This window comes from Diachasma alloeum, unplaced genomic scaffold (assembly GCF_001412515.2).
Source record: "Diachasma alloeum isolate Michigan unplaced genomic scaffold, Dall2.0 Dall_scaffold_00533, whole genome shotgun sequence".
Classification (NCBI taxonomy): Eukaryota; Metazoa; Arthropoda; class Insecta; order Hymenoptera; family Braconidae; genus Diachasma; species Diachasma alloeum.
The window spans coordinates 425,254-442,610 of NW_021680665.1; the positions used below are offsets into that span (position 1 = coordinate 425,254).

The 17,357-nt window shown below is 37.8% G+C and overlaps 2 protein-coding genes and 1 long non-coding RNA gene across 8 annotated transcripts in view; 2 read left to right on the forward strand and 1 right to left on the reverse strand.

Annotated features, from left to right (window-relative positions):
• Nucleotides 1–15,006, forward strand: part of LOC107042873 (anoctamin-8) — a 61,239-nt gene extending 46,233 nt beyond the window's left edge. For 2 of the 6 annotated variants that reach the window (XM_015264090.1, XM_015264094.1), the window contains exons 13-16: nt 4,468–4,756; nt 8,672–8,974; nt 9,091–9,415; nt 12,923–15,006. In XM_015264090.1, the coding sequence (XP_015119576.1) occupies nt 4,468–4,756; nt 8,672–8,974; nt 9,091–9,415; nt 12,923–13,430 (1,425 nt within the window). In that variant the 3' untranslated portion in view covers nt 13,431–15,006. The remainder of the gene's footprint in view (nt 1–4,467; nt 4,757–8,671; nt 8,975–9,090; nt 9,416–12,922) is intronic. The other 4 variants (XM_015264092.1, XM_015264093.1, XM_015264095.1 and 1 more) reach the window with 4 other exon arrangements.
• On the reverse strand, nt 10,729–11,530 carry LOC107042875. The gene is made up of 3 exons (XR_001461188.2): nt 11,318–11,530; nt 10,988–11,222; nt 10,729–10,810 (listed from the first exon to the last, which is right to left on the reverse strand). It is a non-coding gene; the product is annotated as an uncharacterized LOC107042875 (long non-coding RNA).
• An 81-nt stretch (nt 15,007–15,087) lies between the features above and the next one.
• The window catches only part of LOC107042876, a 10,830-nt gene continuing 8,560 nt past the window's right edge, over nt 15,088–17,357 (forward strand). The window contains exon 1 of the mRNA XM_015264097.1: nt 15,088–16,477. Within this exon, the coding sequence (XP_015119583.1) occupies nt 16,169–16,477 (309 nt within the window). The 5' untranslated portion in view covers nt 15,088–16,168. The remainder of the gene's footprint in view (nt 16,478–17,357) is intronic.

Consider the following 17,357-nt stretch of genomic DNA (forward strand, 5'->3'; position numbering starts at 1 on the left):
ACAACATGAACCAGTTCAAATAACCCATTAATGAAGTAGAGGGAAGTCAATTCAAAACAGATTAGCAAATTATTTCATGAAAGTATTCGGAAAATAGTAGGGATGGAAAAGTTTATTGAGTAACCTTTTCTGTAGAGAATGGTATAAACTGTAAAAAGGTTTGCCTATATATATATATTTCTCAGAACTCTCCTGTTCGAGAGCCTGAAAACGAAGAGTATAATTTTTATTCGTACCTGAACATTTCATGAACCTTTACAAACTTCGCGACCGGATTCTCTCGGTCACGATTGATGCCGAGACTAAAAATGGAAATACAGATTATGTAAATAATTTTAAGGATACAGATCTTAACCTATTTCCCTCAATATTTATAATAATTTTACAGGTATTTGGAGATTAATGGACCATTCAAAAAATTGAGTTTGAACTTGTTCCTTTGCCTTGCAAAGGAAAATGATTTGTACTATTTCTTCCCATCGATTGATTGAATTACATATCGTATAGTTTCACTATAACTTTATCGTTGTATCCCCAAAGCAATGTCTAATTTTTAACAATATCTAAGAATTTGTTTTCCAATTGACTATGGACATTCTAAAAGAATGTTATCAAAATTTCAAATCATACGAAATTGTACAGAAAATGAATACATGTAGAGATATATGCTGAGTTCAATAATGGAATATTCCACTTTATGGTTACTTATGCTCTCCATAATAAAGAATGGCATTAACTGCATATGAAGTATACTCAGAAACGAACATTTTTTCTATGGTATGTTGAAATGCCGCAGAATTCCAACAGAAGATACGTTACGCATACATCGATGCCTCTTATGACTTGACAAAAATTTTAAAAAATTCTTTCGTCCACTGATAAAAGAACTCTGGCAGTTTGATATGGGCACGGAAAGAAATTCTTCAGAAAAATTCTAGTACTAGCAGAAGGAGAGAGACACAAACTGACAGCCGAGGAAAATTCCAGCTGGCACTGGAAATGTTATTGAGTAGCACGTGAATTTTTCTCATACCGTTATGAAATTTTCCCAGAAATCGTTATAAATTTTACCAGAAATCTAGGGGAGGATCCCCTCGCGATGCGACTAGGGATGTGAGTGACAAAAATGACCGGTCAAATGACGGTCAATTACCGCGCTCATGACGGGTAATTACCACGTCCATAAATCTGACGATTCGGTCAGGAATTCGAAAAATGACCAATTCAATTCTGACGGTCAATTCTCATCTATATAGATCGCACAGAAATTTTTATTCAGTTACTCGGTGTCGGCAAGGTTGCTGGCGGTCATAGGGACCCTACGTCGCTAGGGTCTATGCGACACTAGATAACTAAATTCGTTCAGCAAGCAATTCAGGTGAAGATCTGAGCGAGCTAGATGAGGGAGCCGGTGGCAATTATGAGAATTAAGGAGAGAAGGACTGAAGACGAGCCTCATCCAGCATTCTCCTAATTTAATATGAAGTTTTTGACCAAAAACATAATATATACAGAGATATATATTTAATTAATTTTGTTGAAGTTTATTAAGTTCATGAGTTTATCATGAGTGATCTCGAGTATCGAATTTATGATTGTTTTGTAATTCGTTCCAATAAACATTAACTTTAAATTATGAAATGCGATTCAATCCCTAACTAATGAAATAAAATAACCAAAAATCTGACCGAAAAAATTACCAAAAAGAAAATGACAGTCAATTTGCATCTATATAGAGGAATTTTGATCATTTTCTCAAATTTTTGCCGCTGGTTGTTCATGACGGTCATTTTGCATGGGGAATTATCTCGGTGTCAGAAAATGGTCAGAAAACGGTCAATTTTGCCTGACCTGACCGAATTGAAAAATGATGGTCATTTCACATCCCTAGATGCGACCACTTAAGGGCTAAGAGCACCTGAATTTTTCGTAGTCAATAGTGTAGTAACGGAAAACTCCTAAATTTAAGAATGTCTCGACCATCGGGAATTACGTGTACAGTTTAGTTATGGATAGTCTAGATGTTGGGGAACTACGCGAGGGTAGTTACATTGTAAAGTATTTCAGACGTTAAGGAAAATATTTTATTAAGGTATTTTATTAAGGTAGGATTAAGACGAGACGCGGGATTAAGTCTCGACGTATAGTTTTATTGTTTTATTACCATAACGCCGTGGCACCCTTATCGATGACGCACGACCCCCTAGCTGACCCACGCTGCCACGTTTCGGGAAAACTTCCAAATATGGAAATGGCAAGTAAGGCCCAGAAAGTGCGTGGTAGTGTGGGGGAAGGATGCTAGGAGGGACGAAGGTGCATATTTAAGGGATGAGGGTACAACGGGGAGTGCAGTTCATTGTCGGGAACGATTAGACGAACATTGAAGTCGAAGACGTAGAAGTAGAGGAAGTCCTCGTCAGAGGCATTAGACGATTTAGCCATTTTTCTTAAACTGTTTTTCAAAATAACAATTGTAAATAAACTGTTTCGATTAAAGTGTTTAGAATTATCCAGCTGTTTTATCTTATAAAAATATACCGACAATAAATTATGATTTTTCCAGTTCCAGCACTAAATTTTTTTCGCCCTGGTGTAGATGCAATAGTATTTCATCGAACGAATTGGTAAATAACGTTTTTGGCGAGTATGAAGTTTACAGCCCGAGCCAAAGGAGAAGATTGTTAGCCCACTTGTCAAAAACGTCATTTACCATGAGTTATGTGAAAATTTTGTCGCACAACGTCTGTAAATCGCTATGTGTATGAATTTCCGGTTTACTACACAGTCATATTTACCTCCCGTGAAGCGCAACGAAGGAGCCTCATCCACGTGCTTAGCGCCTGGTAATTCCGCACTTCGACACAACTCCTTTATTTTACCTCCCTAGGTTAGAAATATACTGACGTATACATAGGAAAGAAAACTGTGCCACTTCCTTGGTGGAAAATATACTATTCTATAGTATATTCCCAACCTAGGGAGGGAAAATAAAGGAGTCCTGCTCACGTGCAGAACGTGGTAAACACGTGGGTAACCCAGGTAGGAAAAACCGAACGGGCCGAGCTCGGTCGAAGCCCGGCGACCGGGCTGCCGAACTTCGGAGCCCGTTCCTCCGCCGGGACCGCGCTGGACTTGGTTGAGACCTGGAATGATAACATGGGGCAAGGCCAGTCGTTGGCCAGGCTCAATTAAATATTACTTAATTACATGAATATGATATCAGTGATTGAAGCACAAGTAATTCAATCTTACTCCTGAGCATTCGTAACAGGTTCATGGAAGAAAAAAAAATCAATACCGGCATGCGATTGGCGCCGGGCTGCCTACCACACTGTCCATGACAATTATCAATAATAACAAAAAAAAGATGATTAACTTTTTTTAGGAAGATTTTTCGTTTTAGCTGCGTCCTACCAACCAAACCCTAACGCAATCATCACTGAAAAACCTATTTTGTTAACTTAAAATATTGCCCAAACGCGGACTCGAACCCACGACCTCCCTTTTTTTTTGTTTTTTTTTACGATTCTTCTTCTTTTCGTAATAATCAGCGAATAAAATGTGACTTCAATACTTATAATGTCAGCATTTTTTTACGATTACACCCTTAAAATTTTACCCTCAAGACTCCACCCTTACCGTTCAACCCTCACAATGTCAGCCTTATAATTTTTTCCCCCCTTTTCATTATTGCGATTTAACCCTTACAATTTTACTCTTCAGATATTACCCTTCCGATTCCACCCCTATGATTCCATTCTCATCATCTTACCCTTCCGACTTAACCCTTACAATTACAGCAACGGCTGGAGCCCAATGACCAAGCTCCGGGCCACCGCTGGCTGGGGCTTGGTTATCGAGCTCCGACATGCCAATGTTGGACCAAGGCTGGGCCAGATCTGTCAACCAAGGCTTGGTTACCCGCCCTTCCTCCGAGGGTCAAGCCCTGGTCCCCAGACATGGCCGAATCTCGGTCCAAGCTTGGCCACCCAGACCTGGCAACCTCAGAATTGTGCCAGACTTGGCCCGTTGTTCCAACACTGGCATTTCCTACCTGGGAAGGGTCCTTTATTTTAGTTCCCGTGGTCAGGAAGTTATTTTCCGTTACTCGTAGGCGCAAAGTCAGATTTCCCTCCCGCGGAGCGAAAGGGAAATGTGTACTTTGCGCGCGCCGTGACGGAAAAGCATTTTCCCGTACTGCTCTTCATTTTTTCTCGTCCGGCGATTGGTATTAGCCCTTCTGAAAACTCGTAAAAGTGAAAATCGCTGCGGAAAAATATCGTCCGGGTTGTCGTTATGGCGTTTTTATAGTTTTGGGGTTGGCAGGCCTCACCTACGTCTCGGCGCACCAATTCCCCACGAGTAAAAAACCCAATAACGACAGGCCGGAAATATACTATCTCTCCGTGTACCTCATCTACCTGCCTACTCTGGATTTTCTCCAAATATTTCGATTTTTATTTCCAGAATGCAATGGAAGCAATGGGACTCGTAGCAATCCTCGTCAACTGCGCTCTGATAGGTCTCAGTGGTCAAGTACAGCGAATGTTTCCAGAAATGTCAGTGCCTCAGACTATTCTCTTAATCGTCGCTCTGGAGCACATAATGATGGCCATACGTTTCATAATTACCATCATTATCCCTGACATTCCTACGTGGGTGGCAACTGAAATGGCTAAAGTTGAATTTCTCCGGAGAGAAGCAGTTCGTCGTCTGTCCTCCACACCATCACCAGAACAGACGCAAACGGTCATAGGTAAACTTCTGAGAGATTATTTAAAAAATGGTGTCGTTTGTTTCCCATTAGTGAAAATTGCATGGATAAACACAGAGAAATATTCGCATTAATGCGATATCGATCGCGTCAGATTGATTGATACGATAACGAGTACTTTATAAACAGGACGATCAGATAAATTGGAAAAGCGGTTTACGTGTCAGCAAGCTTTAATCATAGTTGGAGTGGATTTATATGGTAATTTTTCAGTGGGATTAAATGGAGTAAAAAGGGATCATCGTGCAATAAGGGGAGCAATAAAATGCATCATATGCCACTGGTCGGAATCATCGGTAAACCATCGTAATTGAAAATTGCAAATAGGTGTGAAGTCAATAGAAAATTCATTTTCAACAACACAATTTTTTCAAACTTGATAACACTACTTAATCATGGGTGGACGTTGATAATCAATTCATATTCAGTACATCTTATGAATTCCAAAGATTACAAAGAAATCAGTCTCCTATATTTTTATTTTTTTAAGGCTGCTTGTCTGTTATGTTCTATTCTAATTCCGGAAACATAGAGTACGTTCCATTTTCCATCATGAACCGATATTCTTCCAGTGACATACTCAATATGTATTATTGTTCTCCAGAAAAATGTTCCCCATATTTTCTTTTTCCACACCAATTCTCATTTTCATCGTTATTCCATCAAATATTACATTTTATGAAAATAGATTCATGTGTAAATGGGCCTCTGTTCGCGGATCGCTTGTACCATTACTATGTGCAATCCATAAACGAAGCCTCGTTCACATCCGAATCCGTCTTCACACAAGTTGAGAATGAGCCCCCAGAGGCGAAAATAATCGCTAAAATGACCATGTGAAACTTTTTAGAAAAAACGATTTTTGGATGAATTACTGTACCTATACCAGGATGTATTTAATCGATCAACACAAAATTTTATACACGAGTGTGACTCAATAATACTAATTAGTAGCCAAAATCTCAGATGGTTATTCCAAGCTCTATGCGTATTATGGAACACCACATTAACCCTCAATTCGAAAAATTAGAAAACACGCATATTTCGAGAACTTTGTGTGAACAGATATTCATATTTTGAATGATCTTGATAGGGGCCAGCAAGATGAGTATTTAAGAAAAAATTAATCTGAAGAGTAGTTTGGGCGATATTGAACAAAACAATTTTTCAGAAAAGGGTGAATAGGTATCTTCTAAACCACTTATTCGATTTCGCCTCCTCACAATTCCATTCTGTAATGTCATAAGAGCTACAAGCCCACAAAATTTCAACATCCTATCTAAATATTTCGAGAGTTATCGTGCACAGAACGACTTTCTCATAAAAACAAAAAATGCCAATTATTACAAAACTTTCCCTAGTAACATAGCAATATTGCGATTTGATTTGATAAATATTATCACAAGGAAGATATGAACGTCAAAAAAATTGTATTCAGTCACGTAGTTTTTGAGATATTGAGAAAAAAAGATTTTTAAGAAATTGTATCTCGAAAACGACTTGAGCAATTGAGCTAAAATTGCGCCCAGAAGTCGTCCAACGTATTATAATATAATTATGTGACGAAATTTCAGATTTTCAGCTTTAACTTTAGTCCTTTTTCTGTGCAGATTTATAAAAAATTTCCGAAAAATTCACACACACATTCAGACATACATACACACGTTTTCTCCAAACATTGAAAATCTTCCCTTGATAAAAATCACTATTAAGCAACTTTTGATATATCGTGCAGTACCTAAAAAAGTTAGAAAAATTTCGTACCCATTTTACCCGATACGGCGTTTCTTGTATTTTTGATTTTGAAATGCTCCTCGCAGCACAATTTTCATTCGATTAAATTTTTTTTTTCAAAATGTTCGTTAGATTCCATGGAATAAAATTCGTTTTTTTTCGATTATAAAGATATTATCATAATATTTTGACGCCAAAAAAATGTTTATTTTATGCAATTTCGTAATATTGGGGAAAGAAAAATTTTTCAGAACCGCTGTACCTATCTATCTATCTTTATTATATAGACTCCAGGTTAAGGAAAATCGGGCGAGCCCGGAGAGTGGGAAAAAAAGCAGCCATTTTTTTCTTTTTTTTTAACGTATTCTTTAAATGGTGGAAAAGGCGTGTGCAAAGTTTCAGAGTGCTGGGGAGCATGGTTAATTTATTATGAATTTTTGAAAAAGTGGTCATTTAACCCGTGATCTTATGGAAATCACAAAAAAAAATGCAAAACCCATAAGGAAAAAATGCAGCCAAAGTCATGAAACTTTAGATACATTTAGAACATGTGATCAATAATTTTTTGAGTGAAAAAGATTGTCGCCTAGGAGCATTGTTTATTAATAATAGCGAAAAAAGTACTGAAAAATGAAATTTCTGCGCACGCAGCCCAAACGAGCGGCAACGTCTCAAGTACCGATCGGGTGGGGGTAGCGCGGTCAATTTAAACGTCTCTTGAGAGAGCGATGAAGCGTTGTGATTGGAGCTCCTTCGAGCCAGTGGTACCAGCTCCTGGTGAAAAAAAAAACTACCGACGATGTTGCCACTTTTTCGCATGGATTAATATTTTTTCATTTATTAAAAAAAAACAATCTGAAAACCATTCAATGCGTGGAACAGATACAAATAAATTTGATTAGCTCCAAAAATAATTTTTAACCGGAGATACTCCCTAATATTGCCTGAATTTTGAATCCGAATGGGAAAAATTTTTTTGTTCAACGATTGGTTTTCTGCAGGAAAACAATAGAAACCCCTCCGCCTCATCTCCTACGATTCCTCCTCGCCTAATTATCCTTAAAAACCCATCGGAGCCTGCTTAGCAAACAAAAATACAACACCGTTAAAATGCATATAATAATTCAAAATATATTATGATAGCCTCATTATGATAGACTTGAAGTCTTCCTGTATGTATCGCTGCACTTTCTTTTTTATATATAACATCACATGCTTAACACCAAATTTACCGAAAGGAATAGCAAAAACAATAAGCATCAACGTTAACTAAACTTCTGCATTTCAAAAATAGTCTCTCCACGCTGATCTTTTCATATCAATGTATAACCTGAACACTGAACCACACATTACTTAGTAGCAGCAGCCTCCTCTAATGCCCTAAGAAACCGATCTCAAAAACTACTGGACCGATTGAGCTGAAATTTCGCCTAGATGTGCTCCCGACCAATACCAATTATGAGCCAAAATTTCAAATTTTGATCTACCACGTTAGTTCTTTGTTTGTGGAAATTTATTTAAAAAAATTTCAGAATTTTGCACGCACATGAGAACGCACAAACAGACATTATAAAAAACATTATATTTATGACGTTTCATGACATTCTAAGTCAAAAAAGAAAAAAAAGAAAAAAATTTACGAAAATGTTGAGGCCCATTTAAAAATTAAGTATTCAATCCCGTTATACAAAAAAATTGCAGAATGATTTTGGCTTGATAGACAAACAGCTTTAATTTTCAATTGTTTCCGAAGAAAACCATTATCGGAATAGTGATGACAATTTTAGTTCTTTCAACATCGATACTAAATAAAAACTGGATATCAAAGTAGTTAAACGTGATGCATTGAATATGACATTGTTGGTATAGCTACAATCTCTTTGAGAAATGAATGCCATTGAAAAAAAGTGGAACGACTTTCTGCGTAGCTAAGAGAATTTCGTATGAAAAAGGTCTCATATCTGTTTCAAATGTTGGTCCTGCAGAGATACTTTGATAATCGACATAATCAGTTGCAATCTATCACTTCAGTGAATTGAATTTTAATAGGTGGTCAACAGCGAGTAAAGTTCGTCGGAAAGATAAAAATGCGCAAAATATTTTCTCTGTGCCTTTTTTTTTGTCGATCCCTCCTTCCGTTTGTTAAATTATCCTCGAACTCAGGGAGGTTCGTGGTGAGTACAGCAGACGGTGAAAGTGACGAGGGGATATCAACCCTGGAAAAAAACAGCATGACAACGAATGAGACACAAGATGCCCTGGCTTCATCGACAGGGCACACTCCAAGCAGCCCGCCAACTCCAGCAGCGTATGGCCAAGTTCCGAGGATCGCTGAGACCCCACCCCAACTGGAAACACCAGGAAGCGTCACGAGTGATGGTAGCAGCACATTTTTACCCGGTTACACCGTTGGAAGTCGAGATTCTCATAATACTCCGCGTTGCTCCATTCCAGGAGGCGAAAAAGGTAAACACTTGCTTGTTTCATTTGCTCTCGTGTTTTTGTAGAATTTTTCGTACAATTTTTTCCCCATTTTTATATTTTTTTGTTCCTGCATTTCTTGTGGTTTTATTGAAGGATAGACTTTTTTGTTGTTCGGGGCTCGCTAGACCCTTTTGTTGTCTCAGGGCGACGATCCAGAGACTGGTTATCAAGCGAGCAAGAATCATCACCTGGGACTGATCAGTACAGTCATCACCTCACTATAGGTCATCATGGAGGGATCGAGTGGGTCCGACGACTTGGCTTGGAGAGTTCTGGAGGAAGGAAGTCCAGTGATTCTGAGATCAGTGCTACACCTGGGAGTGGAAGCCCTGGACCCACTACTGAAGACATTTCACTTCATCGGTCCACTGACTGTATCGTCTCAAAGGAACTTGCATCCTCATCGGACAGTGATTTGTTACGGTGAGTTCAATAAGCCAAGAAGAACATGCATAACGTTGAATGGCAAATTTCAGCCTTTCCATTCCAATTGAAAATTCCATAATTTTTAAATATTCATTATTCAAGCACCGCAGGGAGAAAAAGAGTTGATTAACTTTAGATAAAAGTTGCGAGATATTAGAAACCATTTGCGTCATTTTTCGTTGATTCAATAGTAAAAATGCCTTTAAAGAAAAGCGTTTAACACAGTCTTAAATTTTATACTGTTTTTTTTTTATTCAAAATTACTATGTTAACCTTTACACCGAACCCTTCCGAAAATGCACGTTTACTGTACCCCGCGGTCTATCAGACCGCTACTCCGTCTGGATCGCATTTCCCGTTTATTTGAGCGAATGAATCAATACTTTTTGTAACTGAAGATTCAAATCAGGGCTAAAACGGGGAAAGATCAACCAAGGAAAGATTAAACGATGGAAGGGTCAAACGGGAAAGGGTTGAACAGAAGGGGCAAAACGTATGAATATATTCAATTTCATTTTTTCTCTTCGCCCATAAATGTTTGTTATAAACATCTCTTCATATAAATCTCGCCTGTTGATAGTTGATTATTAAACTAACAAAGATATGGCATTCATTCTGAATAATTGGTGCTAATTATTATTTGTTATCAATTCCCTCAGAGAATAAACTTTTTCCATTACCGTATAACTTTCGGTTTCTCACGGATTTTCACTTTTTCAGTAGAATATTAATTCCTAATGCTTCTTCCAACTTTCGAAAAATTCGACCCCTTCCAGAGGTGTTCCCTTGCGGCCACCCAACCTACTAGTGACCACGCTCAGCGCTGCTTAAGCTTTCCCATGGAGAATAGAGCCCAGGAGACCGAACATTGGTTACGATAATGCGCCTGAAACCCGGTTTCAAATACCTTGAGGGTGCTAGTGTCACATCACTATCGGCCGCTTGGAAGGGATATATGGGACAGGTGGTAGGGCGCATACTGTTTTGCAAGCCAAGTTGTCAACATTCTTTATTCGAAATAGGCAAGAAAGAAATGCCTTCTATTGATTTACATAAATAATGTTTGTAACCGGAGAACAAAGAGAATGAGTTCTCAGCCTTTGAGAACGAGGAGGCCATTGAGGATGAAGACGAGGCCACTGAGTCACCTGAATTTAAACGGATCTGACTGTCTGACTCTCTCGCGAGAGGAGATGTTGCGAATAGATCAGATTCTAATTGGATTTCTGGCTCCAATATGTCTGATCTGATGTGAATTCGATCGTCTGAGTCATTTGATGCATCCATGGCTAATTTGGATGACTGAATTTCTAGTTGGTCGATAATGACATCTGGTATGCTTGGCTCTCCTTTTCTCACCTCTTGGGGATTCGCTGGTCCAATGTTCTCTTTCTATAGATTGACAAAACATAAAGAATTGAAAAAAGGTTTCAGAATACCTCATTTGTAATGCTAATTTCTTAATTTGATAGTAATTTTACCATGGAAAAAAAACAAAGAAGATGACTAATTGCATTAATTTTTCTAGCTAGTTTTAGATTAATTTTCGTAGAACAACTTGTTACTTACCTCACAAATATTGTCTTCAGGACATACGATATTGCCTTGGTTATTTTGTGGAATTGCACTTGGCTTTATGGTGATTCTTCCTCGGTTCATGGTGTTTGATCCCATTGGGGAGAAATACTTCATAACTTCTCAATACATCTTCTGATCGAAAATGCAACTCACAAAGAACTTCGGTATCTTTTGCCTTACGACCTATAACTTCTTCCCACTTATGTCGAATAAACGGTTTTTTGTCCTAGAGCGGTTATATAATAATAGTTTAATAGTTTAAACCTTTACTGGGAATTATTTGAATTACATTAAGTTAATCAGAATCATAAAAATACTAACGGTTTGTGGAAATCCAAACATTGCTTTATTTCGTACCCCATGTTGTTTATTTCTCTTTTTATCACTTGCACTTCCCGAATTACAACCGGGGAATGAGCACACACTCCTCATACTGGCCTTTTACCTTATAATTTGACTTTTATTCCGTAATTAATTAATGTTATAATTCACATTACCCGCAAAACAAAAAGGTAAACAATGAACGTGAACTGGGCTATGACATTTGAATGCATACATGCGATAGTGATTAGGAATCTACTAACATACGCTCACATCATGTACGTGAGTGCTTGCGGAGGAACAGCAGCGACGCCTGTGTTCACATATAGAATTATGGTCGCCGACCGCCTTCCCGTCTCATAATCAGGCGCATCGCCCATATGAGTTCGGCCTCCTGGTCTCTATTCTCCATGATTCAGGATCATGAATACTGTTGAACTGACGAGTCCGTTCCCTTCGTTTTCAGAGGTGGGAGATGTGGATGTGCGTGGGGATTAGCCAAAGGGGGGTAGCTACGAAGGTAACGGACTCGTCAGTTGGCCTATACTTTCTTTCCGTCTCACCTCACTTTTCACTACACGCATGCGCATCAGCCCACTTTTCAGAAGGCGCCGGAGCACACATAGTACTCGATACTAGATGGAGACAAGTTGGCCAACTTTCATCAACATTTCGAAAGAAATGACCAAAAAGAATAGACTAAAGTAGAGGCTCAATTCTCCAGGAGCAGGCGACCCCGAGCTGAAATAGTGATCACCCCATGGGAGGGATGGCGCCACGGTCGATCGTCGGTAAAAAGTTACTTGGCCGATACGCTACCGCGTATCTCGATGTTGTTCTTAGATTGATCACTAGTTATACACTGTGAACGTTTTGATAGCAGTCCCACAGACCGGGAGTTCTGTGTAACGGTTAAATAGTAAAAGAGAAATTTAAAAGAGATCATATTTTAAAGTTTTCCCGGTATGGTCCTGGATTACTATGTTCACATTGTAATTTTTCATTTTATACTCTTTCCGTGTATCACATTAAAAAGAAAATACTTTGTGGGCCGTGTGCTGTAAACTGTTTTATGTCACGGGCTCAGAAAATCTAACGGACATTTAAAGAAAAAAATTTTCAAATTGGATGAAAACTAAAATATGAAAAACGATGTTTTACCATGACCTACGGGGCAACATGGCTTGGACCGAAAACTTTTTCTACTTCTTTAGAGTCTTTTGACGTACATAGAAAAAAAGTCCGCATATATACATATATGCAAGCACCTTCTAAAAAACGCATATTCGGGAACTGCTGATGAAATGAAAAAAAAAAAATTCGCGCTACAACTCAATTCCTCCTCCCAAGAAAATACCATTTCAATTGAATAAATGAGTATCGATTATTCCTTTCCCAAGTTGAATTTAACCAGGCTTTTTCAATGAAGTTTTTTCAACGTGCTCCCGAAACAAATTGCAAGTGACTTTCCAATTGGGGGCGGTTTTTCTTCAGTGTGGCGCAGCACGGGAAAAGGGCAAAATTTAGTAACCCGAAACTATATAAACTAATTTGCATTGTCAAAGATATTTCCAACTGAAAAACCTTGCTACATTTTTCTTCCAGATCTGCACCGCCTTGGTCCCTAGCTAACCGAAACCAGAAATTCCGCTTTTCACCGGAGAAAGAAACAGCGAAAATCCGCGAAAAGCCCGAGAGACAAATCATCCAGCAAATTCCTCAATTTCAGCATCATCGAGTGCCTAAAGAACCCCAACCCGAGACTCGAGATCGTCGTTCTTTCGGCCATGCAGAAGCAGGTGGTCTCTCCGACTCTAGTCGCACTCTTTCCAGCCAAGAGGAAGACAAACCCTCGAAAGAGGAACGAGAAGCCAAGAAGACCCGTGTCAAGCAAAGCCTAATGAAACGAGCCCGCTCTGTTGCAATATTCTCCCTAAAGTTGAAAGAACGTCGAGCCCGAGAGGCAGAGGTCAAAGCCAAAGAGGCTGAACGTGAGGCTCGATGGCAGCAGCCGCAATCCTGTGTAGGTGGGGAACTCTCCTGCATTCCCATCGAACAATTAATATCGGTCGATGATATTGCCGCTATGGAGGGGCGCAGAATGAATCACTAGTGAACAAAAATCAATGCACACGTATACCGAAGTACAAGCACTTAATTTGTGTCGCTACATAGAAGAATGGGGAACGAAAAAACGAAAAACTGAAACAATAATTCTGGTGGCGAAGTCTTAAGAGGAGATTTATCTATCAAACCAATGGATTTAGAGGAAGATATCGGGAAACTTTCTTGTAGTCTTTAAAATTTTACAAACAAAAAGGTCTACTGATGTTTTCCTTTCAATCATTTGATTTCGCTGATTTTCACGAGACAATCTGCTAATTCGTCTGTGGAGATGAGGACAAGCTCAAAACCTTTAGCATTGAAACCATTTTTAAAATATCTCCGAAATTGTTGAGTTTTCAATTTCATGAACTACAAAAAAAGTTTATGACATTTTGCTCTAAATCTCTTCCTTTGGGAGATATTCGCAGGATGATCAATATGAAATTAATAGAGCCACCTCCCCTTATCACTTCCCTACTAACTTGTTCTGCAGCGATGGAATTGGACAGAATTTTATCATTATACGACGCACAATGAAACCAGACATCGAGACGCTAGCCCATTGCTTGAAGAATTCTTAAGGAATTGAGAAACATGCCTTCACATCCATCCACAAGTTAACCGAAAAAAATGATGACAAATTCATGCAGAAAATATAGAACATTTAATCGTACCTTTCCCTCAGTGTCATTCAATCACATCGCCCTGGTCAATTTGAGATCGAGTGGGTTAATAAGTATTTTGAAAAATGGGAAAGAGACGAAAAGCCATTGAAGACGTTGATGACTCGTAGTACCTAGAAGCTAGATAGTTAACGCTAATTAGGTTTAAAAACGTCCAGAGAATGAAGATTTTTGTAAAGGTAGCTCATCTCGAGTGATAAAAAATATTATCAACCTGCAAAATTACTATGACAAAATCAAGAAAACAAACTGATTTAAGATGATAGCATTTCTGTACCGAAATAGTAAGAGAAGGTGAGTCTAAAAACCCCATCTAGACTATTGTGTAAATATCTTCAGAACTGCAGAACACTGGGTTTAACCTTTAAACAACAAAATATTAGCTGAGCAGGAATCGAAAATGATTCATGCAAAATAGCTAGAATGTGTATTTCCAAAATTCTGATGTTCAATAAGTTATGATATAACAAAAAAATTGAAGTAAAAAATTGGATTGGTTATTCAAATAACTTCAAAACTGGCTCCATCAAGATTATAATTGAAAAAAGTAATTCCTAGTAGTAATTCTATACTTTTTTTGGAAAATTAGAATAAAAATTTATGTAGCTCAAAAACTAAGGAGACTAGACTATTTTCAATGTCTAGTGTCTGCGCGGTAAACGGACAGTAAAATTGATTTTCATAGTAATTCTTTGTTTTTATATATATTTAATCGATCTTCAATATATGACAAATATCACTTCAGTAGTCTGCGACTTTGAGAACTCATAGTAGTTTACTCTTAAGTTCCGCACTCATGGCGTGAGGCACTCTTCATACAGTTAACATAGCAAAAAAAAATGTCTGAACTTCACACACCTTTTGTAGACATTTATCAGACACTAAAAAACGGAATAGAATCAAAATCCGTCTGAATTTCAAACATGATATAAGATGTTTACGCGCCTGTTCGTCTGAAATCCAGACACATTTTCATTTTATTCAGACATTTTTTAATGTCTGAAAAATGTCTACAAACGGTGTGTGAAATTCAGACATTCGTTTTTGCTGTGATTTCCACTGCACTCACTTCGCTTCCCCCAATATGATCGTACGGAAACCCCTGTAATTGGAAGGGTTGTAAACTTTATAGCCCTTCCTGATTGGTTTTATTGCAGCAGCTCCGAGCTACCTGGACTTTACCCATCCCTGATTTAAAGAAGTTAACTGGAGTATCTTTTTTGTAACCGATCAATATCTCTGCAACAAAGGTTTCTTGACCTTTTCCTCTAAACCCAATACTTTTAAAGATATCTTCAGAATAGTCTATATCAACTTTTCAAACTCATATTCTCTCATCATTTTTCTACAGATATTATTGTTGTTATTGTTGTTAATGCTGATGTATAAGTTGTTACTTGCTGTTAAATAGAAGCTAAAAATTTTTAGATAATAAAAAAAAAACACGAAGACACCTGGTAGAGTAAGAAGATAAACTCCATAAGACCTTTACTTCCCAAAATTAAAAACAAAAACGTTGTGTAAATACTTTCAGTAAAAATCACATGTTGTAGACATGAAATCAATTGTACTTGGCCTAACGTTTCAGTGTGGAAATACGTATAGTCAACGTTCGGCCAAATGAAAACGCTTACGTGTCTGTTTTACTCTGATAGGTTTCTTCCAACACTGTAAATTGAAATTGTCCTTCGAGAATAATAAAAAAAAGCAAAAAACGTTTGATCATGGAATTATGATAATTTCATTGAGACAAGACACGCCGAACAATTGTGTATGTAAACGTTTTATATGAACCAATGGGAGGGAGCATAGATAGAAGATAAAGAGAATCTCTAATTGGTGTAATTGAAGTTAAGTCTTTAATGCACCTACTCCAGTGCCTCTCCCTCTAATGCACTTTAACGCCATACGGGAACGCCACGTAGACAGGAAAATATGGAGAATGGAACGAACAAGACCGGCTAAGCTGACCAAGGAACAACAGAGCATAACAGGCCACCGAGCAGAGCAGTAGTCCTATAGATTGCAATTTCTACCATTATTATTTGATAGTGATTCAAGTATGACGAGTACAGACAAGAGTTTGTTAGCTTCTGTGAGCTCTAAATTCACTGAAGAAACACTTCAAAGTGTTTTGGTAAGATTGACCGGTGATCAGGGGGCCGTTGTTTCGGCCTGGAACGTTGAACCCGCTGCTGGAAAAGGCGATAATTACCTTTCGGTTGTTAGTCGTGTGACAATAGATGGGATCGTCCATGGAAAACCAGCGCAGAACAAGGTTATCGTCAAAGCCATTCCCATCAACAAAACGCGAAATCAAATCTTCAGGAGTAAGGACTATTTCAAGAATGAAACAGCATTTTATACTAAGGTAAATCACGAGTTATTGATAGTTCTAATTTTTAACCTCAAAATTGTCGAGAAACTACTTCTGTCAAACTGCATATTGATCAAGTGGACATGCATGTTCTTGAAATTGAAAGATGAAGTATCTACCTGTATCATATCAAATGAGTCGATAATACTGACCTTGATCTTTTGTTGAAATGGAGACGGCAGTAGATTGAGGCGGTTGAAACCCTGTTTTCGTTGGAAATCTTTAGCTAGTCTTCAGATTATTATACATAATAATAATCCGATTAAATTTTTAGTCTCCAATTCTCAATTTCTATCATCTATTCTACTCATTATATCAAAAGACAAAGATATAAATCGAATTTATGGGTACTCTCTTCCATTATTTGAAGAAATATAGCGATGTTAAAAGTTTCCGGAGACATTGAAAAATTAATTTTTTTTCTTCCCGCCTACTTTTTTTTACGTTTTTTCATTTCTTCTGGTTAAAATCAAATCATAAAATTCTAAAATACTCGGATTCTGTCCTTATTCGAAAAAAACAGTGATTCCGAGTTTTAAACCACACAAATGAAGAATAACAAATTTTCTCCATTTTATAGTCAATCATCCCTTTTTAAAAATTTTTAGTCTCCAATTAGATCCGATCAATTAGCCCCTCATGTATAGATATTCCAAATTTTTATTTTTTTCCTCATTGAAGTAGTTTTGAAGAAAATTGCGAGCTAATAAAAAACATTTGCTAGTTGGTACTTTTTTTTAAATAAATGTTTGAAAAATCACCTCTGAAAAAAAGGCGTTATCCCCTCTATTTCATTATTTCCAAAAAATTTTATCACCAATCGATAGCAAATTGTTTGAAGATTTTTGCGAGTTAAGAAAAAATCGTCAATGCA